The 27,332-nt window shown below is 39.5% G+C and overlaps 5 protein-coding genes across 14 annotated transcripts in view; 3 read left to right on the top strand and 2 right to left on the bottom strand.

The window, feature by feature from the left end:
- The window catches only part of LOC126567814 (probable phospholipid-transporting ATPase IA), a 48,362-nt gene extending 33,084 nt beyond the window's left edge, over window positions 1-15,278 (top strand). For 3 of the 7 annotated variants that reach the window (XM_050224114.1, XM_050224115.1, XM_050224117.1), the window contains exons 8-16: window positions 1,890-2,660; window positions 2,728-3,084; window positions 3,158-3,294; window positions 3,576-3,695; window positions 3,776-3,968; window positions 4,039-4,157; window positions 4,234-4,368; window positions 4,494-4,553; window positions 15,029-15,278. In XM_050224114.1, the coding sequence (XP_050080071.1) occupies window positions 1,890-2,660; window positions 2,728-3,084; window positions 3,158-3,294; window positions 3,576-3,695; window positions 3,776-3,968; window positions 4,039-4,157; window positions 4,234-4,368; window positions 4,494-4,553; window positions 15,029-15,278 (2,142 nt within the window). Of the gene's footprint in view, window positions 1-1,889; window positions 2,661-2,727; window positions 3,085-3,157; window positions 3,295-3,575; window positions 3,696-3,775; window positions 3,969-4,038; window positions 4,158-4,233; window positions 4,369-4,493; window positions 4,554-7,226; window positions 7,366-9,186; window positions 9,278-10,715; window positions 10,748-12,146; window positions 12,239-15,028 lie in introns of those variants that run through there. The other 4 variants (XM_050224118.1, XM_050224116.1, XM_050224121.1 and 1 more) reach the window with 4 other exon arrangements.
- The window catches only part of LOC126567823 (solute carrier family 12 member 4), a 486,521-nt gene that overhangs the window by 168,316 nt on the left and 290,873 nt on the right, over window positions 1-27,332 (bottom strand). The gene's annotated exons all lie outside the window — the stretch shown is intronic.
- Window positions 19,083-19,521, top strand: LOC126568645 (cytochrome b-c1 complex subunit 10). Its single transcript, XM_050225160.1, has 2 exons — window positions 19,083-19,218; window positions 19,401-19,521. The coding sequence occupies exons 1-2, from the start codon at window positions 19,172-19,174 to the stop codon at window positions 19,519-19,521; spliced, it is 168 nt and encodes a 55-aa protein (XP_050081117.1). The 5' UTR covers window positions 19,083-19,171.
- On the bottom strand, window positions 19,806-21,847 carry LOC126568082 (zinc finger protein 28-like). The gene is made up of 4 exons (XM_050224500.1): window positions 21,701-21,847; window positions 20,897-21,639; window positions 20,089-20,832; window positions 19,806-19,845 (listed from the first exon to the last, which is right to left on the bottom strand). Exons 1-4 carry the CDS (start codon window positions 21,845-21,847, stop codon window positions 19,806-19,808), a joined length of 1,674 nt encoding a protein of 557 aa, XP_050080457.1.
- LOC126567516 (uncharacterized) lies at window positions 24,032-26,857 on the top strand. Its single transcript, XM_050223735.1, has 4 exons — window positions 24,032-24,374; window positions 25,575-25,747; window positions 26,243-26,327; window positions 26,508-26,857. The coding sequence occupies exons 1-4, from the start codon at window positions 24,032-24,034 to the stop codon at window positions 26,855-26,857; spliced, it is 951 nt and encodes a 316-aa protein (XP_050079692.1).

The following is a 27,332-nucleotide window of genomic DNA, read 5'->3' on the forward strand; positions in this document are numbered from 1 at the left end:
TTTTTTTATTTATTTTTGCATACGTTGGAAGTATCAACTACGGATGCAAAACTTGCTATATAATATTAATGTGTCGCATGAAGAATTGAATACCATAATTCAACCATAAATGTCCAGCACCATATAGCACATCTTTGAAGGCAAACGCATTTGCGTATTCATTGCTATGCATTGCAAATCGAAGTAGAATCAGTTATCTTCAATGCCGACGAATAGCATGCATCCTCCATAAAAAAAAACACTTCCTGCCATAAAATCGATATTTTTTTTATTGTGGCGCGGTAATTCGAATATCATTGCCAATCTAGCTTGTTGAACGATTATGCAGGGGTGTGCCCCATTGCTCGTGCGGTAGTGTTTTTACTTCTCTCTTTCTCGAACACCGTCACTCTAACGCATCAATTCCCTGCAATAATATCCCTAGAGGGATGATGGGCCGGAACAGCGTCATCAGTCTTCCCAAACAAAACAAAAAATAAACAGGTCAATGTTTCATTAGTAATGGGGTATTGTTGCGGAAAGCGCTATTCGCTTGTCGTGTACCGGCATCTCTCGCATGTACGTAACCGCGTTCGCTGACAGATATATCCGGCACTATGTCGGTACATGGCAAAGTGCTAACGTGCTTTCCCTGCGCGTTAGGAAGTGATTATAAATTTTCATTTCTATTTACGCAGTTTTGACCTGCTTAATATCGAGCAGCGCACACATAAATATCACATGCAGCAGTATAGTAGCTGGACAGCACTGTGTGTACGATAGCAGAATGGCATTTTCATTTACCTGCATCGCGTGGTACAGTCAGCACCGGTAAATCGATGCTAATGGTCCTCCGGAGAGTGTAATTATATTCTTGTCAATACTTTTTCTTGCCATAGAATTACCCTCTAGTCCAGTATAAACAATGGTTTGATTTATTATAAACAAGATATTCAAGGCTCTTTGGTATATATCAGCATGGTATTAAATTGATTATGTTAGTTTTGAACAAATTACACTCTGATGATCTCTTTACAAAGTATACAGAGTTTTCAAGGATATAAAAAAACAAGTTCGACAAGAGATATTGATTTGCTTAGGTATATTATTGGGTTCAGGAATCATCAGTAGACTGCGGCCGTATGGTAGTCAGAATGTCCTCTACTCTGAAGATTTTTTGTTCGACTTTTCAAATTGATGAATAGTCTTATTTTATGGTGTTACGTGCTTCAGTCATTTGTAATTTTTCAGAATTGAAAAAAGCAATTTCATGATTCATCCATCGACAGGATCGTGTTTCCTAAACGTTCAACCAACATTTACAAAAAAAAAACTATGGCTATTCGTTGAAAGTTGCTTCACAATTTCATTTTTACGTGATGTGCAAGGTGGTCTTATTTTATTGGCGGTACGTAAAGAGGTTTTTACCCGTAGCGAGTCCAATTACGTTGTATCGGCAAGTCTAATAAGCCATTAGATGACCGATGTGACCTAGTAGGTCGTTAAGCAAAGAAGAAGAAGAAGAAGAAGTTTTTAGATAAAAAACGAGATATTTATGTTAACGTCTTGAAACAATTCACACAATTTAATCGACACTGTCCAATTTATTTAAACAATTTTCGATTTACAAAATCTTGGTTTCGGACTTGGTGAACCCTGCGACGAGGCGGCATGGTGAAAGAGAGGCGCCTGTCTTTACACGGCTGGATTGAAGTGCAATTCCCGACCGGAATAAGAACACTGCAACAATTTAAAATATAAGCTTCGAAGAACATGTTTGTTTCTTTCTCTTGTAATATTAGTTTAGTAATACGGCCTGGCTGTCCCATATGAATAAACAAAAAATATTAGTTTAAAATTTGTAAATAAAAAACCTAATGTTTGCTTCTTTTGTATTTTATCTGTTTTAGAACATTCTAAATAACCATCGTACGGCACCAACGATACGCGAATTTCTCACACTCATGGCAATCTGTCACACGGTCATACCGGAGAAGCAGCCTGGCGACGGTACGAACGACATTCACTATCACGCTGCCAGCCCGGACGAGCGGGCCCTCGTATACGGTGCGAAAAAGTTTGGCTACGTGTTTTACACCCGCACGCCCGCGTACGTCGAAATCGAGGCGCTCGGCGTCCAGGAACGGTTCGAGATACTGAACGTGCTCGAGTTCACGTCCACCCGCAAACGGATGTCGGTAATCGCACGCAACTCGCGAAGCGAAATCAAACTCTATTGCAAAGGTGCTGACACCGTGATTTACGAACGGCTAGCACCGGAAGGTGTTGCATACCGTGAGTCAACGCTCAGCCATCTAGAAGAGTTCGCTACCGAGGGACTGCGAACGTTGTGCTGTGCCGTATCGGACATCCCGGACGATGTGTACGAAGACTGGAAGCACACGTATCACAAGGCTTCCACATCGCTGCAGTACCGCGAGCAGAAGGTAGAGGATGCGGCCAACTTGATTGAAACGAATCTCCGACTGCTGGGTGCGACGGCGATCGAGGATAAGCTGCAGGAAGGTGTGCCCGAAACGATCGCTTCACTGCTGGAGGCAAAAATCAATGTATGGGTGCTGACGGGCGATAAGCAGGAGACTGCCATCAACATCGGTTACTCCTGCCAGCTGTTGACCCATTCGATGGATTTGATTTTGTTGAATCAGGATTGTTTGGATGTACGTGTGGTGGATAGTTTACGTACTGCAGAACAAATATTTAACGATATGTTTTCCCCCCACACAGAACACACGCAACTGCATCCTGGAACACACAGGCACTGGGCGAATTGATAATCTGGGTCGTAAGGATGCGGCCCTGATCGTGGATGGTAAGACGCTAAAGTACGCGCTCAGCTGTGATTTGCGGACCGATTTTCTCGACCTGTGCCTCGCAAGCAAGGTCGTGATTTGCTGCCGCGTTTCGCCAATTCAGAAAGCGGAAGTGGTGGAACTGGTGACGATCAACACGAAAGCGGTCACCCTTGCGATTGGAGACGGTGCGAACGATGTGGCGATGATACAGAAGGCAAACGTCGGTGTCGGTATTTCGGGTGTAGAAGGTTTGCAAGCGGCCTGTGCTTCGGACTATTCGATTGCCCAGGTACTGATGGAACGTTATTGTGTTAGCAAACGAGAGCATGAATCAATATAGTTTTCAATCTTTTTACTTACAGTTCAGTTATCTTCGAAAATTACTGCTAGTGCACGGAGCTTGGAATTATAGTCGAATGTGCAAACTAATTCTGTACAGCTTCTACAAAAACATTTGCCTGTACGTGATAGAGCTGTGGTTTGCAATATATTCTGGATGGTAAGTACTAGAGAAGGGACTGTCTTTAAAGGGTTTTACGGGATGTTTAAAATGTTAATAGCTTCCTTGGGAAAAAAAACCGCACGAGCTTATTTATAGTCCTGATAATAAATATACTCCAGGTTTTTTTTTTTTGTGTAAGGGTTTTGAGAATTTTGATTTAATATTTCTCAATCTTTTAAGTAGAAATTATTTTCACTATTCATTCTGGCATGAAGAAGCAAATATCATAATATTTGCTAACTACAATACCACGCTATTCCGTTTTTCGACTCCTACAGGTCCGGTCAAATATTGTTCGAACGGTGGACAATCGGTTTGTACAACGTGTTTTTTACTGCGCTACCACCCTTCGCTATGGGGTTGTTCGATAAAGTAACATCCGCGGAACAGATGTTAAAGTACGTATGAATGTATGTGCCCGATAGAAAGAGATCTCCATTACTAATTGTTTGTTATTTGTTGCCCCTTTCAAAAACAGAGAACCAAGACTTTATGCACCGTCGCAAAATGCCAAACTATTTAATGGGCGAGTGTTCTGGCGCTTCATCATGAACGCACTGTTTCATTCGATGATACTGTTCTGGTTGTCGTACAAAATCTACGAGAAAGATGTCATCTGGAAGAATGGTCGTGATGGTGGATATTTAGTGTTAGGCAACATAGTGTACACGGTTCGTATTGGGGTGATGTTTTTTGGTGGATGGTATGCTAACGTATATGTTCTTCGTTTCTTCCCTTCAGTACGTGGTCGTAACAGTGTGTTTGAAAGCGGGTCTACTTACCAACTCTTGGACCTGGCTGACGCATTGTTCCATCTGGGGCTCGATACTGCTTTGGTTCATATTTATATTTATTTACAGGTATGTTTGCTTGTATTTGGGACGAGTTTGGTCGTTAATTTTCAAAAGTTATATTTTTTATCGTCGCATTTTACAGCAACATTTGGCCAGCACTACCGGTTGGCGCGGTATTTACGGGCATGGATAACATGGTCTTCACGACGCCAGTGTTTTGGGGCGGTCTGTTGCTTATTCCTTTATCTGCGCTTCTATTGGATATTTCCTGGAAAGCGTAAGTTTCTATTTGTGCTACTTTTTAATCATGAGAGTACTTTATTCAACTTCGATAAAACACACACGAAGAAAAAAACCATCATACTTAAACAACTTTTTTTGTTGTTCTACACGTACTTATAGGTATAGCAATTCGCGCAAGGATAACATGCTAGCACCACCAATGAAGGAATCCAGATCTTCGTAAGTATCCTTACGAGTCAGTTAAGAAAACTCGTTCACGAAATCAAAAAGCAACAAAAAAAAACCATACCAACATGAAAATTCATCCCCCGTTATCCCGCCTCCCCTCTGTTTGCTGTCTTGTCTCTGTCCCTCTTTTCCCACCGTGTTCTCTCTGTTCTCTTCACCAATCTGTTAATGTTTTGCTTTAACGTTAAATTTTATTTCGATTGATGATTCGACTTCCATCAAGCCCTTGTCAAGTTTACGAACGTTTCATCCCTTTGTCCTTCCTATCAGCATCCCCATTTCCTCTACTTCGAACCGTTTCTTCCCAATCTTGCCACTTTTCTTGCATTGGATGTTATTGGTTTGGGAGTATTTTTCTTGATGTTTATTAAGTCACAGTACTTAATGGAAAAATACATAATTAGTCAAAAATAATTTCAATAAACAAATCTTAGTTTATGATATAGATGTTTTCGTTTGGTTTGCTGATGATATAATTATTTTCACTTTGTTTAGCTTGTCTTACAATTTTTTTTTCTGTAATTCATGTACATGAATAGCTCCTCCTCGTAGTCTCTTTTTCTATTTCACTGTGTTGTATCCTTTTTATTGTTTTTTTACTAAAGGTAAAATCATATAGAAAACTCAAACTAGGAAATGTTGAATTTCTTTCGCATTCTTTCAAACTAGCATTTTGTTGCATAAATTGTTTATGAAACTCCTTACACCCTTTATCCATTCCTAAATTTCTTCGCATTTTTGTCAATAATATAGGCTTTGGTGCTTAATCACGCTTTATTATGTCTCATTTTTAATTCACCTTAATTTCGTGGTAATGCATGTTCCTTGTTTGTTTTGCATTATTTGTTTTTTCATGAATAGAAAAGCATTATTGCATAACTGTACTATGTAAACGTGTAACTGTGTGCGATGTGTGTGAGTGTGTGCTATATTGTATGATGCATTGAGACTTTAGAAACAACTTATTTTCCGTGTTTTGTTTTTGTGTTTTCGAATTATCGTCCATGTTTATTTACAATTGAATATGACGGTCCAGTGCCGTATTTTCGATTATCGTCCATGTGTTGCCTGAATATTTATAATTCCATAGAACAAAACGAAACAAACACATTCACTTCAATCAAAACTATCTGAACAATTGTTTATACATTTATAGATGGTTTTCTTTCTAATGTTACGAGCTCACACATTACATGCGTACGGTAATTTGTAAAGGCTTTTAGTCGTAATCATTCTGTTCCTTATCAGATGATGTGGAAGGTTTCATTAGAGAAACAAAACAAAGTAAAACAATTACCGGAGTATATTAATTTCGTATCACAATCATTATATCCATTACACAATCACCACAAAATCACAGATTAGAAGGCACGCACACAGCCACCGATTACATTGTGTACTGACACCGATAATGCTCCAAACAATGAAACCAATTGATTGTAAAAGGTTTTGTAACTACGATGTCTCCATTGAGGTATTTTTAGATTCATGTAGATTTAGGGTAGCGGCCAAATGTTACTATTTGCCAAACAGTTTAATTCAGAATAGAAAGAAGTAGTATTATACAGTGATTGTCAATAATTTGCAACCACTTTAATGATCGCTTTTCAAAAAGCTGATTTCGATACTTCAACATGGTATAACTTTACCAAACTTTAGTAGAATGGTCATCAACAACTGAACTATCTATAGCATGTTTGTTTTTGACCAAAAATTCGTCACTGATTCACGTAGTAATATAAAAAAACTGTAGTTTATTTGAAAATTTTTCGACCTTAAAAAATATAACTTATTTATTAGCACACTTAATCAATCCTAGAGTTGAAAAATGCAAAGAACGGATATCCAAAACTTTTAAGATTCTTTCATTAAGAATCGAAAAAAATTATTTCATGAATCATCTAATGACAGGAACGTGTTTCAAAAATGTTCAACTTAATTTAACAAAAAAAACATACTTGGCCTTACAATCTGCAACAGTATTGGCGGTCACTGTATATAGATGTCAGTGTTATAAAACAAATTTTCCGTAAAGTAGTTGACAAGAAAACAACGGATACATTTGCTACTTTTATAGATTTTTTTCTCTATTGTATACTAATATTATTCTTACTGCGTCGCCGTAGGAAGTACTTAATTTTAAACTCAGTTAATAACGAAATAATGCATTAAAATTCAAATCTGCTAAAGCTTTTGTCACTAACAAGCAAACTTATCAGGTGAAAAAAGGCGCGAATATTGATCAATTATAATATTTGTATGGATAAATTTCTTTATAGCAATAGTAATGGGTTTAATAGTAGCGATCTCTTACTTATGTAGTGACAAGGATATGGACTATGTTTAGCATAATGAAACCATTTCTATTTGTTTCTATAATTAGCGTCATGCGGCTCTACTTTTTACCTTCTAGCCTTATATACCCAAACGTCCTGGAAACGTTTTTAATTACTTTTTCTTTTATTTCATCGTACAAAATTTACATTCCCAGTATGGTAGAATAATTCAGCAATTTCCTTTTTGGAATCCCTTTTTTTAAAATAATGCTGCAATATACAGAAGAAAAATTATTTTTAACACATATTTTGTATCCTTCGCGCCACTTTCTCTTTCTCTCACATACACCTACCTACCTACCTACCTACCGCAAATTCACCCGTGTAGAAGCTTATCGAAGATACTGTCCTGGCGTAGGCGCAACTCCGTGGCCCCACTAGCGGCTTGGCATCAAAACAGTATTAGCATAACCGAGTTGCACATGTAGAAAATAATTTACTAATTTTTTTTTGTCTCAATAATTATGCTGTACAACAAGGGGTTTATAAGTATACATGTAGCTAAAAGAAGGAGTAGATAAAGAAGAAGACAGCCTTTTTGTGATACAAGTGTATATTTGAATAATAGTGCGAAGAAATGGAGGGTATTCCAAGCTACTCGGTCTATTTTTCCCATTGTGGAGTGGTTATTTAATTTATTTGTTATTTAGTATTTAGGCAAACACACTAATCAATATATCGGGGTCGTGGCGAAAGAAAAAAGAAACAAACAAAGCAATATACGCTGTAGGATGGTAGCCAGTAGTAGCTCGAAATATTTAAAAAAAACAATGGTGCGTAACAATTTCGGAAATGTTTCTTTAATTATTACAATGCAAATCCGTCCGTTGGCAGTCAAACTGCTGTCTCTATCATTTATTCTGTATTTAGCATTTCAACTTAGTTAACCTTTACAAGTTTGCACCAGTATTAATATGCATTGTGATACGTATTTTCTGTTTCACTTAGCTACACGATCTCATAGCAAGAGCCTCTTCCTTCACACGGTACTTACCGGACCGGCATGCGCACGTTTTAGAGCGCACCGTGCTATCTACTAGTAACAAATATGGCTTAGTTTTAATGCAATTCGGTTCCATGGCTCTCGAAAACGATCAAATCAAGTAGAATGATGAAAAGAAACAACATTCCATATAAATAGTAACCAATAAGCCGGGCTGTAATAAAAGTGCAATAGTAAGGATATTAAAAATGTAACATGAAGAGGGGCAACGAGTGCAATATTAATAGGTAATTATTATATCTGCAGTATGCTATTGGGAGATTTTCAAGGTCTAGTAATTAGGTACAAAGAAAGAGTAGTAAAATGAAAAATGAGCTTGGAGCTGATTCAAAATGCAGTTCAAAAATTAAAATGCCACGGCATTTTGCATTACATTCAGCAGGCTACATCGCGCGCTTTCATTGTACTATACTTCTGTGTTATGTATATGTTTATGTATGTGTGTGATTGCGTGTGTCTGTTATAAAACGGATTCAAACGAAAAGCGTGTGCTCGCTGGTGGTGCTCGTAAAAAAAACCATACTTCATTCAATATGTAACGTCTATTCTTACGGTGTGGCGTACCCGTGTGCGTCTCCTTGAAACTCTGTGTTTGCTTGAACGCTAACGTTCTTATCTGTACTAGGCTAATATGGCTGAAATGCCGGGAAAGGTTTCCCTATGTCACGTGTGGCCTACGGTCAATAATGTGTTACGTTACATTGAGTCAAGCAATAAATGGATAATATGTATTTATCGCTTTTCAAATCAACAAAGCAAGTTTCTCACAATAAATGTGACGCGACGCGCGTCTATGTACATGTGTCCTTCTTGTGCGCTATGGCGGGGAATGTATGTTTGTCTGTCCGGGGCAGGTGGTGTTGGACGGTACACATCCTACCGCTTGATTACTTAGTGGATAATCGATTAAAAATTCTATGCGTACCTAATCATCATTAATTGTCAGTCTCGGGGGCTTTGCTGCAACGTAACTCACTCTATGTTCGCATCGTGCGCCTCTATTCCTTCAGCAATATTGTGCTGCAATCTTTCCGTACGCGTTGACTACTGTGCTGTCAATGTGGTGCTGCTGGTACTGCTGCTGCTGCTGTTACTATCATTATACCACCGTGTGTCCTGTCTTTTGACTTCACTGTTGGACGGCAGTAGTATTATCTTCTGCAACAAAACTAAAGGTCAGCCTAGAATGGCATCATTCTTTCCCAAATGCGCTTTTTTTCAAATCTTTACCCTACAAGTCATAATTCACCAACACGTGTGTTGTGCATCGTTCCCTTCCCTGTAGTGAGACTGAAGCCTATCGTATGGTGTCACGCAGAACCCGAGGAAACGAGCGCTACGAAGAGCTGGCGTAGTATAAAAATGATTCCAGATCATTCGAGCAGAGCCTTGTGTGTTATTGCGACCATGTCCATCCGGTAAACAGAGGATAGATATGTTATTAATTGATGTCCCTGGAAAAAATAATAACACGCACACACACACGCACATATCCCCGATATACACATGCATAATACAGGACAGGTACGTTGAACGAACGTGTAATTGCTTCCTAACAAAACATTGAATGTTGGAATTATTAAGATAAAGGACAGGTAAAACGAACGAAAGGCAATAAAAATACAAGTTTTAAAGATATCATCAATCAATATGTTTGAAGCGATTTAAAATAAATAAAATTAAAACCAGACTAATGACATCCTCGCTTGCGCTTCCTTAGTTAAGGCAATTTTTTAAACATTTCGAAAGCAATGCTATATTTAAATTATTTATATCGCGGAGCCTTTTAATTCGCCCTTTTCATATACACAAGAGAATGTCTTTTTATTTAAACGATGCGAAAGTTCGCAGTAAGCAGTGTTTAGAAGAAGGTGTTAGTAAACTAATAGCGATTCTACAACAAACGGAAGTAAAGAACACTTTAGAGAGTACAACACACACTTGGCACTTTTATTTATTTTATCGTTTTTTTTTCACACTACACGCTCACTCACACATTACATATACTTACACATGCATACATACTCACAACAAAACATACAACAGTTGGAATGCACCATGATGCTAATGGCATTGGTAAGAGCATGTTTGCTAGACTCTCTGTGTGGAATGTTCACTCATAAGTTTATAGACAAGTTTTATCATTTAACTGTATCCGAAATCGATTCATTTTTCCAGCATTTTGTTTTCGCATAAAAGTTAATGTGTGTTTGTCCGTTTAGTTTCGATGTGTTCCTGAACAATCCTGTTCTTTGTTGAATGGTTTTGTCTGCGTATGATAGTGTGTGTTTGTTTGTACATAAAATTTAAATTTGGGATTGCTTTTTTGCTTTATCATAAACATTTTTAAGTGGAGTTTTAAATTCCCCTTCAATTTTTTTTTATATTATACTTTCCTTTTTTACTTTTATTTATTTGAGTAGTGTAAAAAGATGTTATTATGTGTCTCTTTTTATATTTAAATGATTTTTCATAAATAATATTTTAACAGACCTATTGCTTTGAAGTAGAGGAAAACCTTCCTATGTAGTTTATAAAAGTCTGTATATTTTTTGCTAAGTTTCGCCCACAACATTTAATAATCAGTGTAACAACAACAACCAAAAAACCAAAAAACAACTCTAGAACAAAACACATTATAACATCCTCAATGCTACCTTCACCCGAAACACCACCACCACCCAAAACCCCTCTTCACTCCATCACTGCCCAAGCACCGTAGAGTGGCCGCACGCGGCGTCAGTGTCCTCACCCAGAGCACTGTACTTCCAGTCTATACAAATCAGTCTTAAATTTATCCAACTTCTTCTTCAGAACTATGCATGCCTTGGGATCGATTATACGGTGTAAGTAGCTCAAACCATAGTTATGCAAATGCTGGCTGCATTCGCACACAGTAAAGCAAGCCTTCCAACCCCGCCCCCCCTCATCCCGTATATGATGCTGCACTCCGCCACACCGGACACACGTTATCACTACTGCTCCTTGCGCGGATAGACACACTTACCTGCAGATTTGAAAAGCCTTTTTTAGTTGAAATCATCTGCTCGCCACGCAATAGTGTAGTTTGTGGAACACGTGCCAATGTGCAAAACTTTGCAGTGCACTGTGTTGGGTGTGAAAAGTGAAAGCACACTCACAAAACGGAAGCAAAATCAGCACACAATGACAAACTAGAGAGGCCACTTCAGGAGGAACACTTTCTTCCGAAAAAAAAACCTCAACAAACAAAACACTGGAGACGTAACTACACTACACACAGTCTCGCTTTGGCTTGTGAAGTATTCGTTTTTTGGTTTCTTTTTCGTATCTCTTTTAACCTTTTCTTTGTTTGGTTTTAGAACGTTGGTGTGATGTTCTAGTACGTTTGCGCCTTTCTTACAATTTTTAAAGCACTTTTAGTTGTTTTCTTCAACTATTAGTCATGTTTTCACAATTTTCTCGATTTTTATATTAGAATATATCAATGTGATTCTAGTGCGTAGATGTACAAATACAAATGGTTAATATCTGTTTTGCTGTCTGATATTATTTTCGATAATTTAAAACCTTTTTTTCATTCTACTTGGTATTACGTTCGAGTGTGTTTGTGTGATTGCAGTGTGTTGTACTAAATAGATACTTCAACAAATATTCACATTTAAAACATTTTAACGGTTTGATTTTAAAAGCCCTGCACTTCAAACTCCTTTCCAACTGGAGTGATTAGCGATTTGGTTGTACTAATCTCGTTGTTACTTTTCTTTTCACATTTAGTTAGGTTCTATTATCAAATAGATAATTCTAGCGTATCATTTCCTTTTTTGTAATTACACTATGCCTTAGTTTTGCTCTTTTTTATTATTACGATTTGTTCGAAATAATTTTTTAACAATTCCCTTTTGAATATTTGTTTTATTTTTAAGCGTTTTGCTGTAGCTAACTGTACCATTTTTTAATAGTTTTTTGCTCAAGATACCTTGCCGCGATTTGCACATTTTCCTCTTAATTTTTCGTGTTTTACTCTTCTTCCATCCCCCAAAAAGAAAACGTTTTTTTGATCTACTGTTTCTCCCTCATTTTCCATCATTACTATCCTCTTAGCTCTATATCAATTGCCACCTCTGTTTCTACCTCTGTCTTTCGCTCCCCTCCCCTAAAAAAAAACTACAAAACACTTTCAACAATTGTGCTCAAGCTTTTTGTGGTGTTATTTTATTTGCCTATCAAAAAACAAAACAACAAAACCAACCCGACTTATTACAGATTAACCGAAACCGCACGGCTTCTGCGAAACGTACGACGGGTCTTCACCGGAAGATCACACACGACCGAAAATAAAGAACTAGAATTAAAGCGTGAGTATTTCAGCTGCAAATGGAAGAAAGCATAAGCGTTCTTCTTCGTAAACTCCCGAATAAAACAAAATAATCGCCAAAGAACAAAGCAATCGAACGAGGAGCGATCTTGCTCTTTCCATTTTGACACGGGTTGTTTTGTGAGAAGGAAGAAACAGACAAAACAAATAACACGAAAAAAGGAATCTTTTGCTTGAATAATGGGGGAAATGCTTGCTAACAAAGAGAAGAAACAATGGGACAGAAACTTCGAATTAGCTCGTAAATTATTGCAACCAAATTAAATACATTATTACTGCTGCTGCAGAAGACAGGTGGCTTGCAGCTTTTGTTTGGTTACTGTTGAAATTGCTCTAATTTTCTGCCTAGCACTCACACACACGCACTAGATTTGTTTTGCTCACCGGATTTATTTTGCTCAAATCGTTTTTATTGTTTTTTTTTATTCTGCTTTAACATTTACTTACAGCTGGAAAGAAGGGACACGCACTCCAGTATTTTAAACAAAAATTTTAAATTAATAAGATGTAAGATTTACTTTAACAAAATTAAACTCAAACGTGTACTTCAAATGAATGTAAAATGTACAGCGATGTTTGCAAATTATGAACATTTGTCTCATATCGCTGTAACATTCAAGTTTCACTGTAAAACTAGACAAATTTGGGAAAAACAAGTGAAATATTGTACATTTTTGAGTACTTCTCGTGAAGTACCAGGCACCTCCATCGAAGATTTTTTTTTTTGGTTTTAATATTAGTAAGACTTAGTAAGACACAATTAACCAAAAGTTAAAACAAGTGCATTTCAAACTAACGGTAAATGTACAGTAAATATTTGTCTCATTTTGCTTTAATCTTTTTGACAGTAAAACTTGACAAAGTTAGGGAAAACAAGCGAGTTAGTGAACTGTTTTGAGTACTTCTAGTAAAGTACCAGGCACCTACATCGAAGAATTTTTTTATTAATGTTGAAGACTTAGTAAGACACAATTGAACAAAACTAAACGAAAAAGTACACTTCAAATTAATTTAACATGTGCAATGATTTTTACAAACTGTAAATATTCAAGTCAAGACTGTAAAGTAAAGACAAATTTGGGGAAAGCAAAAAAAACTAATTATTTTGAGTAGTTTTACCAGGCTTCTCCGTTGAAGGGAGCTTTTGATATTACCATTAAAGACTCTTTTTCATTAATTAGACACAATTTTAAAATAACAACAGTTAGACACATACACAAAAGTGTACCTCAAATTAATGTAAAATGTGCTGTGACTTCTACAAACTATAAACATTCAAGTTTGACTGTAAAAACTACACAAATTTGGGGAAAACACACGAACTAGCTAATTCTTTTGGGTACTTCTAGTAAAGTACCAGGCGCCTCCATTCAAGGGAACTGTTAGTATTCATGCTAATGACTTTATTTTTAAACCAAAAAACAGGAAAATTAAACACGGATTCAGTCACGTACCGTTCTAGTCAACACTCACTTCTCTACTGGCATACATTTTTTACCCTGCTCGGAGGCAAAATGTGCTCAAGAGCGGTAAAAAACACCGTACCCTCTCGGCGCAATTGCATCATCACCTTACAATGTGTGATTTATATTCTTTCACCTTTCGTTGGCTAACATTAAGCCCCTTTTTGCTCGCTCTTTTGTTGATGGCCTGAATCCAGCGCCGAAAGTGAGAGCGAGAGAGTGAGATAGGTAGGAATAATGAATGTTGGAATACATGGCTTAATAATTTAACACACGATCAAGGGTGGCTATAGGAATCAGTGAACAACAACAATAAACCTTGGCGGTCTAGTTGGTGGACGTGAGGCTGATGTTGTGGGGCTCACAGTGTAACTACCTATTATTATCAACATGTGTGTGCACAAATGTATGTTCGGCTGGACACTCGCATCAACTTTCCCTTACGGGGGTTTCTTCTTTTTTTTAAAAAAAAGCATCACAAGCACGAGCTAGAGTTTGTTTTATCAGTCCCAGTACGAGGGTCGAGGGAAAAATCAATGTGTACACCACACACGTGCTGTGGTGAATGGCTACCAATGGTCAATGGCTACCAGCGAGTATATCTAACAACTGTCGTACAGTCGAAGAGTACTTCGAAAGGTCACTCAATTAATTTTACCTCACCCGCAAGCACAACAATAATTATTAATCATTTAAATACAAAATGACACCTGTCGAAGATAAATATTGACGAGAAGGTCCGGTGTCCACCTGACTGACGCATGAAATAAATATTTTCGATATATATATACAGCGAATGTACTGCTCCTGCTGTGACGTCAACAGTGTTTTTGGTGCCGATTTTCAAACACGCTTTTATCGCTTTCTGGTCGCTTACAGAAAATTGCTTTCATGTTTGTGTGCAAAAAATGGTGCTGGGACGAGTGTTTTGCTTTTTTTCACCGTTTTTTCATTTGTTTTCGTTCAGTTTGTTTAACATAATTCTTAAGCAAATATTACACACACAACTGCATATTTGTTTACACAACAAAAAAACGATGTGCCAGTTTACTTATATGACAAACAATAATTGGACTTATAACCATATACAATAAGAAAACGATGGAAAAAAATATATAAATTTCCATAGAAAATTTAAACAATTTAAACGTTCAAAAACAACCACCAAAAAACACTCACGCAATGCTTCTCACTAAAACATTAGCTTTACCTTTTATCCCGCTTCCACCCCTGTTTGCCATCTTCGAAAATCAATTAATTGTGTTTATTTTCTAATCCCCCCACCGCGCCCCGTTCGGCCATCCCAGACGGATATGCCTTCTCGCAGGAAGAGGGTGGTTCGGTGACGCAAACCGACGTCATCCGGGCGTACGATACGAACCTGCCAAAGCCGGACGGAAACTGAGCGTGTCCCGGGTGTGCGTACTGCTACGACAGCTACTATATCGTTTGCTGAGAAAGCGCTACTTCCGGTCACTTCCGCAACCGTACAATCGGTTCCGTTGCCGCCCCCGACCGGGACGATCGGTTGCGTCCACGTTCGCTGTATCGGTGTAACGACGTTGTATAGGAGACGACAGTGGGTATTTGGTAGTAGTGGTTGATTGGTGGCGGGTGGCTTGTATTGTTTCCTTTTTGGCCAAATTAGGATCCCAACTCAGCAGAAGAAGATGAAAAAAAAACGATAAAATGGGAAGGGAAAATAGAGAAAAATGTAAAAAAAATAACGAAACATTAACACACACTATTTACACGATGTTAAAGTACACATTCACATTAAAAAAAAAAACACATCTACGCGTACACTTCTTCAAGCCAATTTGGAGTTTAACAACAAAAGCAAAGCGTGTTTTTAGGAGTAACAAGACAAAGCCGAAAGAAATAACTTACATAAATCGAGCCTCTATTTTTCCATTTCGATGGTACTGTAAATCGGCACAACTATTGGCATTATATTAGATGGAGATTATGTAAAAGCTGCGTGTGTTTTGTGTGACTATATTTGTGTGTATAGTTGTAATGTTACAAAATAGCAACAAGTGTTTAAAACGGCAGTACGAAAACTAATGAGAACAAGCAAACACAAACTAACAACAGACACACACACGTAAACGAACCTATTCGTTAGCTTTAAGACACAGGGTACATCTAGTATATACATACATATACATATATATATGAAACAAAATGGACAGTTTTTAGAAGACTTACTCAAAACAGTGAACAGAGGTGTGCGTAAATCGTTTGGGTTAAAATGCGGAAAACACTTGACAATGGGAAGAGACTAGGCTGGTTCGCTTTCTAATGCCAATAATTTTTCTTTTAATTTTCACATGCTTTCATCGTCTTATTTGCTGCTTTTCCCAGTCTTTTATGTTCTTTTTCAATTTGTCTTTTTAGCATCTTTTCCTTTTATATGTTCCATTCTTAATGTAATAGATATGCTCTTTTCGTGTCTCATATAGTTTTTTGGTTTCTTATCTCTTTTTGTTTTTTTTTGCTTTTTCATTAAAATATTGTTTCCTTTTTCATTTTTTTCACTCGTACTGTTAATTGTGTATTTTCTAAATTTCATTCTAACTTCGTACTGAGTTTTTTTATATAGTTAACTTGTTTATCATTTTAATATTCTGTAAGTTATTCTTCCTGAAATTTAGAATTTTCAATTTTGATTTTGTAGTTTTTTTATCTAGCATTTTCTTACTTTTTTATTCCCTCCGAACCGTTCCAGGCCGGCCGTATTGCTCTAGAATGATTCTTTACTAATCAAAATTTGAAATAGAACGCAAGACACTGGAATGTGAAAAGAAATGCAATGTTTAACTAAACTTAAAACGCACATAAATCCTTTCAGCCATTATTTTGTGGTAGTTTCTTATTACTCTACCGTTTGTCACTTGAATTCTGCGCTAGGCATTATTATCTTATTATCTTTCAACACGTGATTTTTTCTCAAGAATCTACACAATATTGTGCGATTCTTGCTCGTCTCTTTAATATGTTTGAAGTTCTGGAGACAACATTAAAGTGAATTGAAAGTTATGTTACAATAGCGTCTATAATTTCTTAAACATGCATTTAACGAAAAACATCCTGCAAACAGATTTGTTAAAAGACCATTGCAAAAAAATAATATTAATGTTACAACCCACCATTCGATACATATCAGCTTGCTTCAACTTTTGTGTTTCAATTATTTTTAAACCAATGATCTTTTCTTTCAAATATTTATTCCTTGCTCTATATTTATTACCCAAAACAAAAACAAAAACCGCCGACTGGTGATCGCTGTGTAGCTTGCAAAAACGAATTGCAAAATTATATTGTACGGATTTGAACGAAACTTTACCGCAAAACTTCAGTGTCCTTTTTTCACGTGTTGTGAGCGCGCCCGGTGTTGCGTGCTAAAAAAAGACGAGAAAGCGAAGAAAGAAAGATTAGAAACTACTACTAACAGAACGATAGTATTACCGTAATTTATTTATCTCACGCTCTTTAACACTTCTAACTAACGAAAAGACAAATCGAACTCGATGTGTCCAAAGGAAAGTGTATATGATTAAAGGGAAGGGAAGCAAGTGTAAAACGAGAGTTTGCAGATGCGAGTAAAGGAATGTGTAAATGATTCCAACCACTAAAAATCATAACTCTACCCTGAATTGTCTTTATTCAGCAAAAAAAAAAAAAAACAACACAAGTTAACAAAATGCGTGTGAACGTGTTTCAGTTTATATGATATGAAACTATAATCTATTACAACAAAGCTCTACCTGCTGAAGGGACGGAAATCTTTAATCATAAAAGCGGACATAAGACAGAATGTTTGGTACGCTATAAAGTAGAAAGGCTAACCCTAACCTACAGCAACTCTACGACATCTTTCAATAAGTTTTCTTCACAAACATTTCCTTTCCGACAGTTTCTAACCCTACACAAGATGGCAGTATAACAAACAACCCCACAATAGTATCGCAAAACTAGCGTGTGACATCGGTGGCTGTATCGGTGCACTGCTTTTAGGAAACAAATAACACAGAACATAAATAGTGCGCATAGTAGCAAAAGCGTCAGATTTAAGGGAAGTTTTTTCGCGATGGAATAGTGTGACAAGAGACACCAAGTATGTTACAAACTTATCTACCAAAGACCAAAGAAGTTGTTGGCGACCACGTGTTGGCTCTTCTCGCCCTCATTCTCTATCTCTTTCTCTATCTGTGAGTAGCATACCGAAACGGTGAACTTATTCTCTAATCCGTGACAGCAAAACAGTGTTTGCAGAAATAAAGGAAAACAATCACAAATTCTATCTCATTTTTTGGTGAATTTGTATTGTGTGTGTTTAATTTTTGATACATTCGAAAAGATACTTCTGGACTGGCAGCGGATTAAACTGTTTGAAGGCTAGCCGGCGAGGTCCCCTTGGTCAGCTGAAGACTAGTCGGTGAGTTCACCTTGGCCAGCAAAGCTAGGTCCCTGATAGGTCGTATACAAAATAAATGGTCGTATACACCGTAGTTTAAGCTTCTCCCGGATTTTTGTAGCTTCCATATGAGCAACCAGGATTTACGCGATTCCTGGTTGCTCGAGCTGCCTGGATTCGAGCAACCAGGATTTACCACCAATTACTCGAGGCTACCCTACGCCCACTTACCCCAGACCCACTTTCTTACTCTTGAGTTCTGGGGACTTCAAACATTCTTCCTCGAGCTCAGTCTTTGGGAGGATTCCTTTCAGATTCGGGAAACTTTCTGCTTAGCCTCCCCTACGGAGTTGGTTACGTCTGTTGTGCAAACGCGTTGTCAACAGATGCGCTGATCCACTTGTCCTGGACGATCCAAGAAAAACCCTTTTCGTAACAAGGAACAGGGTGAGAGTACGGGATCGGTAATTTCTTCGTGTGAACGGTCCACCAACTACAGATGCTTGCGTCTGGTTTGTTCCCGATAGTAACAGCTCCTGTGTATCTACCACGTGGTACAATTTTGAAATTTGAATTGGAGCATTTTTCAGCAGTTTAATCCTGTGCCAAATACATTTGAGATGTTTTAGGGGCGGAAAAAAGGATGTCTTCCTCTGGTTCGGATGGATCGTACTACACCAAATAAATAAGATTAACTGAATTTCCATTTCATAAACTTGTAAAAAATTCAACATTATTATGGAAGGCTATGGAAGCTTTAACAATTGAGGAATTGAGGAACAGTAAAATAATTTTCCCAATTTTGTGTATATTCATGCTTTACCGTATTTTAAATTTTGGAACAAAACAGAACTCAACCCCAGATAATAAACGCATGCGTTACGGTTCGACGGTTTCCGTATCATTTTTTTCGCTATCTGTCAAATTGGTCAGCCTTTTTTTTGTCGTACTAATTCTTCTCGTTCGCAGCAGGCGCTCTTCGGACAAATTCCCGCAAATTCACCAAAAAGGTGTAACCACCAGCCCGAAAATGAGGATGCCACTGGGACGTAAACAAGCCGAACAGGCCGCTCAATGGTAAGCATGTGTTTCTTGTCCGGGGGAAAGGGCACCCTTGGCTCAATTCTGCATTATGTTCTGGGATGCATTATGTAAGCTTGTGTTTTGGATGTTCATCCTTGAACAGGAACCTTGCCATTGAGGACATAACGACTGGGAGTCTGTCTAAACCAACTGACCATTTTCTTTGGTGTTTTCAGGATTTCGTCTGCCGCCGGATACGGAGCAGCGGCCGCGCTGGTCGGTTGCTACCTGACCGACTGGCGGGTGATTGTTTCGTACATCCCCTTCTACGGTGGCAAATTCGACAAGAAGGAATAAATCGATGTGTGCAAGACGATCGATTAGCTTTAAATTGGTTATAGCAAAATTGTATCATCCTTGGCTCCCATCGGACGGATATGGACGAATCCGGAGAGGCTGTAAGCGTGTGCGAGTGTCAGTGTGACCAACCACTCTTTCCTGTTGTACACCACCAGTAACAAATTCAAAGTTCAATAAGAGTTCACTAAGGAACGAATACCAAAATCGGCTACTAGGCTTGCAAGCAGTGTTATATCGCTTTATTTCCAATTTTTTCCTGAGAACTTGACTGAAGGGAACGCTTATTTCTCCGTTTGCTGCTTTAGCTTGATACGATATGCACTACGGAAAAGGGAAAAAAGGGGTCCTATTAGAAAACGCTACCTTTTGAGGACAGTATAGTAGTGATGAGGAAAAAATAGCAAAATTGCGGAACGATTCCCCAAAACATCGAAACTGGTTTTTGCAGTTAGGATTGGAACGATTGGAATCGTTGATTCCATTTCCCTAGAATCGGAACTGGAATCACACCGACCGGAACCGTGCGTTCCAGAGAACCCCTTCACTACAGTCTACGACACTTACCTTTCTTCCTGCTCCCTTCGCCGGTTTTGCTGCTCCAACTCGGCGGTATGTATTCGCTTCCGGTGACAGTAATAATTGCTCTTGGAGGTAAACCGCCGTGAACAGAACTCGCACGCATACCTTTTCTCCGTATCATGTTGGGCAGCATGTTCCCGGAGGTTACTTTTCAACTTAAACGATTTGCCACAGGTTTTGCATTCGTACGGTTTGTGATCCGTGTGCTGGACTCGCCGATGATGCTGTAAGCTCTGTGAATTGACCGTTGTGTAGTCACACTGTTCACATGCATGGCGTACCTGGGAATGTTGCACCTGATGTCTCCGAAGGCAAAGTTTGTTCCTAAGCCATTTTCCACAAAGCTCACACTGTACCTGATGTAACGCTTTCGGTAGGTGTGTGGTCAGATGGTAGGTAAGGTTGCTCTTGGTTACGAACGTTTTGCCACACGTTTCGCAAGACACGCAATTGCTGCCGGTACTGTTTGGTTTGTGTGACTCGGCAATGTGATCCGCCAGCTTTTCACTGGAACGGAATGCACGGCCACAGCTGTAGCACAGATAGTAGACACCGTGTTTTTCGTTCTCTTTTCGGTGTGTGGAAGCGTGTATGAGAAGCGCACTGATGTAGGCGAACCGTCGTGGACATAGTTCACATTTGTAAGGCCGCTCTTCTTCCGGTAGGTGGTTCTGGATGTGGGATTTTAGTATGCGTGGCGTTGTCATCAGCTTCTTGCATATTGGACATCTGGGAAAGAGCAAAAATAGATTAACTAGTAAAATTAAGACATTGTCCAACGATCTTCCCTTACTCGAATGCTTCCGGTTGTATATGTCGTGCTAAATGCATCGCCATAAGCGTTTTTTTCTCCATCTTCTTATCACAACACTTAATAAAACCTTGCTCTCCGTGTGCCTCCCGATGATGGTGGAAAAGTTCCTCAATTGTAGTCCAACTTTGCTGCTGCTGGCAAAGTTCACACTTTAATCCGTAGTAAGCGGCTAAACATTTGTCCAACTCTTCCCCACTGATAACCATTTTCCCGTTCCGGATCATCTGTGGATATAGGTAGCCATTTACCCGAACGAGAATACCAGCTTCTTCGCCCGTGCTTTTGGTAGGATCACTGGGAGAATCTTTCTCTAATGGATCAGATCCTTCATTGGAGTCAGCACCCGTAGGTAGTAGATCGTAGACGACATTTTCTGAATCCTGATCTAGATTATCATTTCCCACCGAAACCTCTTCGTACGGTTCTTCAATGATTTCGATAAGTTCTTCCTCCTGTTCTTCGTCCAGTGTGGTCGCCTGTTTCGTTTTCTGTGCCTCATCGTACGACGGTGGACTGGACCGGATCTCTATCGCTTCCTTGATAAATTCGAAACTTTTCCTACTCGCCTCGATCGGTTCTAATTCGCAGACAATTAAACCATGCTGCCGATTTGCTAGAATCGTTTGATTTTGTTCCACCTGTCGGACGAACGTATCAATGTATTCTACCGTGTGCCAGCACTTGAGGCAGATGTGCGTTGGAAGAGCTTTATCTTCAGTGACCTATAAGACAATTCCATTAGAATTAAAAAGCAAATTTACCACTTCGTTGCCAGCCTCTTACCGTAAGATTTAAATGCTGCTGAAGCATTTGGCGCATTTGCGCTTCCTGGGCACGCTGACCAAATATTGAAACCATAAAGTCAGCATCCTGCAGGCACAAGCGACACTCCAAGTTGCCCTCCACTGATTCCACTGGAGTTTTATCCATTTTTTAATTACATTTATCACAACATGCTAGCCGAGACGACAAAAATGCACAGATCGAGGCGATTATTCCATTTTTAGCGCAAATGCAATATTGTTTGATGCAATGTTGTTTATTTACTTTTCGAGACTTTAATTTTGACAGTAGAAGAAAAACCGTTTGGCATCACGATGGCAGAGGTCGTTATTTTTTTTTAATTATATAAAATATTGAAAAATTCAGCAAAGTTCAAGCTTGTTTTATTATCATAAATGTTTCTCAATTATTTAAAATGGGGAAAAAATTGTAATATATGTAATATCCTGTAGCGTTAGGTCCACAACCGGTATCATTGTGAAGAGATTGAAAACGTCAGAGTAGATTATGACCATTGGGCATGACAGTGTGCTGCGCAACTGTCATGCTAAATAAAGGACATTCGTTTTTGGATCGTTGTACAGACAACATCTACTGCCTTCTGTTCTTCCGTACTTCCGCCCTTCCGTTCTTCCGTTCAGTACTTACCTTTCCGATCTTCCGACGTTCGACAATCACGTCAATTTCTGATAGTGAGTTTATTCGATCCGTAATAACGGTGAGAAAGTGTCGTTATTACATCTCAGAAGTGGGATACTGCTCCGTGCCGCCGTTTGTGTCATCTTGGTTTACACCATGCCCACCCGTGATGAAATGCTGTGCGTTCTGTCGAACGCGGGAATTGTGGTTCCCCCTTCCGTTACCATCACCCAGATTCGGAGATTGTTTGCTGAGGCCATGGGGATTGAAACCCCACCGTTAGCAGACGAGGAAGCTTCCACTGAAGCGCTTTTGGTAGACACCACCAACACGTGCCCGTCCGCCATTTTGGACGCTTCCAGTGCTACACCCGCTAAGCGCGATGCCGCCATTTTGGACGCTCCAAGTGACGCGCCCGCAACGTGTTTCCCCGCCATTTTTGCTGATGCCACAAAATGCGATTATGTACATGAGAATGTGGATGAAGAAAATAACTTGGTTAACAACCGCGACCCGGCTAACAAATGTGATTCGGCTGTTGTGCAAGATACCCCAGATGATGAAATTCGCCGATTGCAACAACGTTTGGAGCTGCTTGAGCTGCGTCGCAAGATTCAGGCTTTGGAACATCAAACTGAATGTGCCTCATCACCGGTCGCTGATCTGAAACTCGACAAAACCATCGAACCCTTTACGGGAGACGACGAGAGATGTATCATCCAATGGTTAGACGATCTCGATTACACTTTCTCCTTACATCGGGTTAAGGATGCTGATAAATTCGTCCATCTTCGTCGGCTGCTTAAAGGATCAGCAGCTATCGTTGCACAGTCATCTCGTGCTACTACTCTGGAACAGTTAAAGGAAGAACTCGTCTCAACCTTGAGTGTGCCGCCTACTATTGAAGCCGTTCTTCGGCAATTGCGATCCCGTCGTCTTTCTCCAAAGGAGACTGCCTTGCGCTATGTCCTGGACATGCAACGTATCGCCAGTCGTGCTCCCATTCCGGAACCCGAACTGATCAATATTATCCTCGATGGGCTGGATAGTCCATCCCTTACTGCCGGCATGCGGTTTATGGCAAACAACGTGGACGACCTGAAGCCGATGCTAAAGACATTCGAAACCGTTCGGACCCGAAGAATCCTCAAGCCGACGACGACATCACCTTCTGTTCCGGGTAAGGCTGCTGCCTCGACTAGCCGAGAAGCAACGCCAAACATCAACCGGTGCTACAACTGCTCGGAGTACGGACATCATAAGAGTGCCTGCACCCGCCCCAACCGACCACCGGGGGCTTGCTTCAAGTGTTTCCAGATGGGGCATAATTACAAAAATTGCCCAAAAGCTGTCGCGAATGCTGCCACACATCCGGATACTACTGCTCGCGTTGTGACTGATGGTACTGAAGCTCTGACGCTAGGCGAGTTACAAGAGGTGAGTGTCTCTTTTCTTAAATTAGGAAAACCGGTTGTGATAGTGAAGGGTATTCAATCTCTATTTGATACAGGTAGCTCCGTAAGTTTTATAAACGAGTCTATAGTGCCTGTTGAACTTTTAGCTGCGTTGGCTCCGTCTAGATTTCGAGGCCTTGGAAACTCTTTACTTTATACTCGTGGTCAGGTGACGTGCCGTATAAAATTCAAGCAGGTGATCCTCAATCACTCCTTTATTATACTACCCAAGGATTCTATGGCCTGGCCAATAATTATAGGTAGAGATTTGCTTCCTTCACTTAACGTTTATCTTACGCACTTTAAGAATTATCTCTCTCTCACACAATCCCCTCAGAGGGGAATCGGAATTCAGAATCAGAATTTACTAGATGAAGCAACCAACGAAATTTCTGCTATTGATGTTTATGGATTAGAAACTGAACTTGATGTTGGTCCCACATTATCTTCAAAAGACTCCGCTATTGTCTTATCAATTATTAAAGAAAATTATCTTAACAATTCTACTCAGTGTACTCAGTTAACGAATTATAAAATGAAAATTAACCTCACTCATCAGACTCCTATTTTCACTAAACCTCGTAGACTCTCTTATGGGGAACGGAATCAAGTTAAGGAAATCGTATCGAAATTACTCGAGGAACAAGTTATAAGACCAAGTCATTCCCCTTATGCTTCGGCCCTGGTGCTCGTTAGGAAGAAGAGTGGAGAAATACGGATGTGTGTGGACTATCGATCGTTAAACAAGATTACTGTAAGAGACAACTACCCTCTCCCATTGATCGAGACTTGCTTAGAGCATCTTAGTAACAAAAAGTTCTTCAGTTTATTAGATCTAAAAAGTGGATTTCATCAAGTACAGATGGAAGAATCTTCTATTCCTTACACTTCCTTTGTCACTCCTGATGGTCAGTATGAATATACGAAAATGCCCTTCGGCCTTAAAAACGCTCCCTCCGAATTTCAGCGCTTTATTAATTTGATCCTCCGCGAATTCATCGATGATGAAAAGGTAGTAGTCTACTTGGACGATATTATAATTGCTTCTGCCGATCTCTCATCCCACCTGGAAACCCTTCGATCTGTTTTGAGAAAAATCAAACAGTCCGGTCTTGAACTTCGGGTAGACAAGTGCAAGTTTGTGCATGAGAAGTTGGATTACCTGGGGTACCAAGCGAGTGCTTCGGGTATCCGACCGAGCGACAGACATATTGAAGCTCTACGAAACTACCCGATGCCCTCGAACACAAAACAACTTAGAAGATGCTTAGGATTATTCTCTTACTTTCGACGTTTTGTCCCCTCATTCTCTTGCATAGCTAAACCCCTTACCGAATTACTTCGAAAGGATGCTATCTTTAACTTTGATACTAGTTGTCGTGAGGCTTTTGAGACGCTTCGTGAGAAGCTCATTCAATCTCCCGTTCTCGCCATTTTTGACCCAAAAAGGGAAACCGAGCTCCACTGTGATGCCAGTTCGTTTGGATTTGGAGCTGTTCTGTTGCAAAAGCAGGATGACAAGAAACTTCATCCTATCGCCTACTTTTCGAAAACGACCTCGAAAGAAGAAGCGAAGTTGCATAGCTACGAGCTAGAAACGCTTTCCGTTATCTACGCACTTAAGAGATTCCACACTTATGTCCATGGCCTTCCTTTAAAAATATACACGGATTGTAACTCATTGGTTGAAACCCTAAAGAATCGTAATGGGTCTGCGAAAATTGCTCGATGGTCCCTTTTTCTAGAGAACTATGAATATACCATCCATTATCGTTCCGGAGCATCTATGGTTCATGTGGATGCATTAAGTCGAACTGAAGCAGTGGGTGCAATTAGCGAATTGGACCTTGACTTCCAGCTTCAAGTTGCTCAATCGAGAGACCCTGCCATTGACTCGATGAAACGTAAGCTCGAAGCAGGTCCCGTTAATGGATTTGTCTTGCAAGATGGGTTGGTCTATCATCAGTCTTCCTTCTATCCACTTCAATTATATGTACCTCGGGAAATGGTGGATAATGTCATAAGATATAATCATGAAAAGATTGGCCATCTCGCCACTACGAAGACCTTTCACACTATACGGCAGCATTATTGGTTTCCGCAAATGGTGTTTCGTATTGACAACTTTATCAAGAACTGCATAAAGTGTATTGTCTATTCAGCACCCTCTAGGACAAATAATCGTAACCTATTTAGCATCCCGAAAGTACCACTACCTTTCGACACTTTGCACATAGACCACCTGGGTCCATTGCCTAACACTGGGTCTCGCAAGAAATATGTTTTAGTCATTATAGACTCCTTTACTAAATTCACAAAGTTATATGCTACCGCCACCACTAATACTCACGAGGTATGTGATGCGCTCAATCAATACATGACCTACTACAGCCGACCAAAACGGATTATTAGTGATCGAGCAACGTGTTTCACTTCAAACCTTTTTAAGGAATTTCTCGAATCTCACAATATATCTCATGTACTCAATGCTACAGGCTCGCCCCAAGCGAATGGCCAAGTAGAACGCGTTAATCGTGTGCTACGTCCCATACTAAGCAAACTGTCTGACCTTACTGATCATTCTGATTGGAGTTCACATTTACGATCTGCCGAATACGCTCTTAATAATACGGTCCATAGTTCCACGGGTTTCCTTCCATCTACTCTTCTTTTCGGTATTGAGCAACGTGGCTGGGTCTTGGATGAGTTACGAGAGTTTCTTGATTCCAAAACAACAGATGTTAGTCGTGACCTTAATCGTATTCGTTCAGAAGCACAGGAAAACATCAAGACATCCCAAGCCCGAAATGAGCAGTATTTTGCAGATAGGAACAAGCCAGTTCCTAATTTCACTGAGGGAGATTTAGTCGCTATCAAATATACTGACACGAGCGGTGTCAACAAAAAGCTCAACTGTAGGTTTCGCGGACCCTATGTAATCCATAAAGTTCTTCCCCATGACCGATACGTAGTTAGGGATGTTGAGGGATGCCAAAATACACAAATGGCCTACGATGGCGTTCTAGAAGCTGATAAGCTTAGGAGATGGGCCAGCAATATGTAATCACGATATCGTTAAGTCAGGTAGAATTGAGGTCAATCCTAGGTCAGGATAGCCGAGCTGTAATATCCTGTAGCGTTAGGTCCACAACCGGTATCATTGTGAAGAGATTGAAAACGTCAGAGTAGATTATGACCATTGGGCATGACAGTGTGCTGCGCAACTGTCATGCTAAATAAAGGACATTCGTTTTTGGATCGTTGTACAGACAACATCTACTGCCTTCTGTTCTTCCGTACTTCCGCCCTTCCGTTCTTCCGTTCAGTACTTACCTTTCCGATCTTCCGACGTTCGACAATCACGTCAATTTCTGATAGTGAGTTTATTCGATCCGTAATAACGGTGAGAAAGTGTCGTTATTACATATAGAAATTTAGAAATCAAATATTGCTTTGACGTACTTCATGATGGCCGTCGCCATACAATGCAATCCAACCTGACAGCTTACGGACAGCTGTCAGATTAAAAAAGCCAGCAC

Source organism: Anopheles maculipalpis, chromosome 2RL (genome assembly GCF_943734695.1).
Source record: "Anopheles maculipalpis chromosome 2RL, idAnoMacuDA_375_x, whole genome shotgun sequence".
Classification (NCBI taxonomy): domain Eukaryota; kingdom Metazoa; phylum Arthropoda; class Insecta; order Diptera; family Culicidae; genus Anopheles; species Anopheles maculipalpis.

What these genes read in the sequence shown, in the direction of transcription:
- LOC126568645 (XM_050225160.1), top strand. Translation starts at nt 19,172, where the DNA reads ATGAGGATGCCACTGGGACGTAAACAAGCCGAACAGGCCGCTCAATG. An exon ending in GCCGAACAGGCCGCTCAATG is followed by an intron (nt 19,219 to 19,400) that starts GTAAGCATGTGT and finishes TGGTGTTTTCAG; the next exon opens with GATTTCGTCTGCCGCCGGAT.
- LOC126568082 (XM_050224500.1), bottom strand. Translation starts at nt 21,847, where the DNA reads ATGGATAAAACTCCAGTGGAATCAGTGGAGGGCAACTTGGAGTGTCGC. An exon ending in AGCAGCATTTAAATCTTACG is followed by an intron (nt 21,640 to 21,700) that starts GTAAGAGGCTGG and finishes ATTGTCTTATAG; the next exon opens with GTCACTGAAGATAAAGCTCT. An exon ending in CGAAGGGAGCAGGAAGAAAG is followed by an intron (nt 19,846 to 20,088) that starts GTAAGTGTCGTA and finishes CCTTTTCCGTAG; the next exon opens with TGCATATCGTATCAAGCTAA.
- LOC126567516 (XM_050223735.1), top strand. Translation starts at nt 24,032, where the DNA reads ATGGCCTGGCCAATAATTATAGGTAGAGATTTGCTTCCTTCACTTAAC. An exon ending in TCCTATTTTCACTAAACCTC is followed by an intron (nt 24,375 to 25,574) that starts GTAGACTCTCTT and finishes ATCGTTCCGGAG; the next exon opens with CATCTATGGTTCATGTGGAT. An exon ending in CCAAGTAGAACGCGTTAATC is followed by an intron (nt 26,328 to 26,507) that starts GTGTGCTACGTC and finishes ATGAGTTACGAG; the next exon opens with AGTTTCTTGATTCCAAAACA.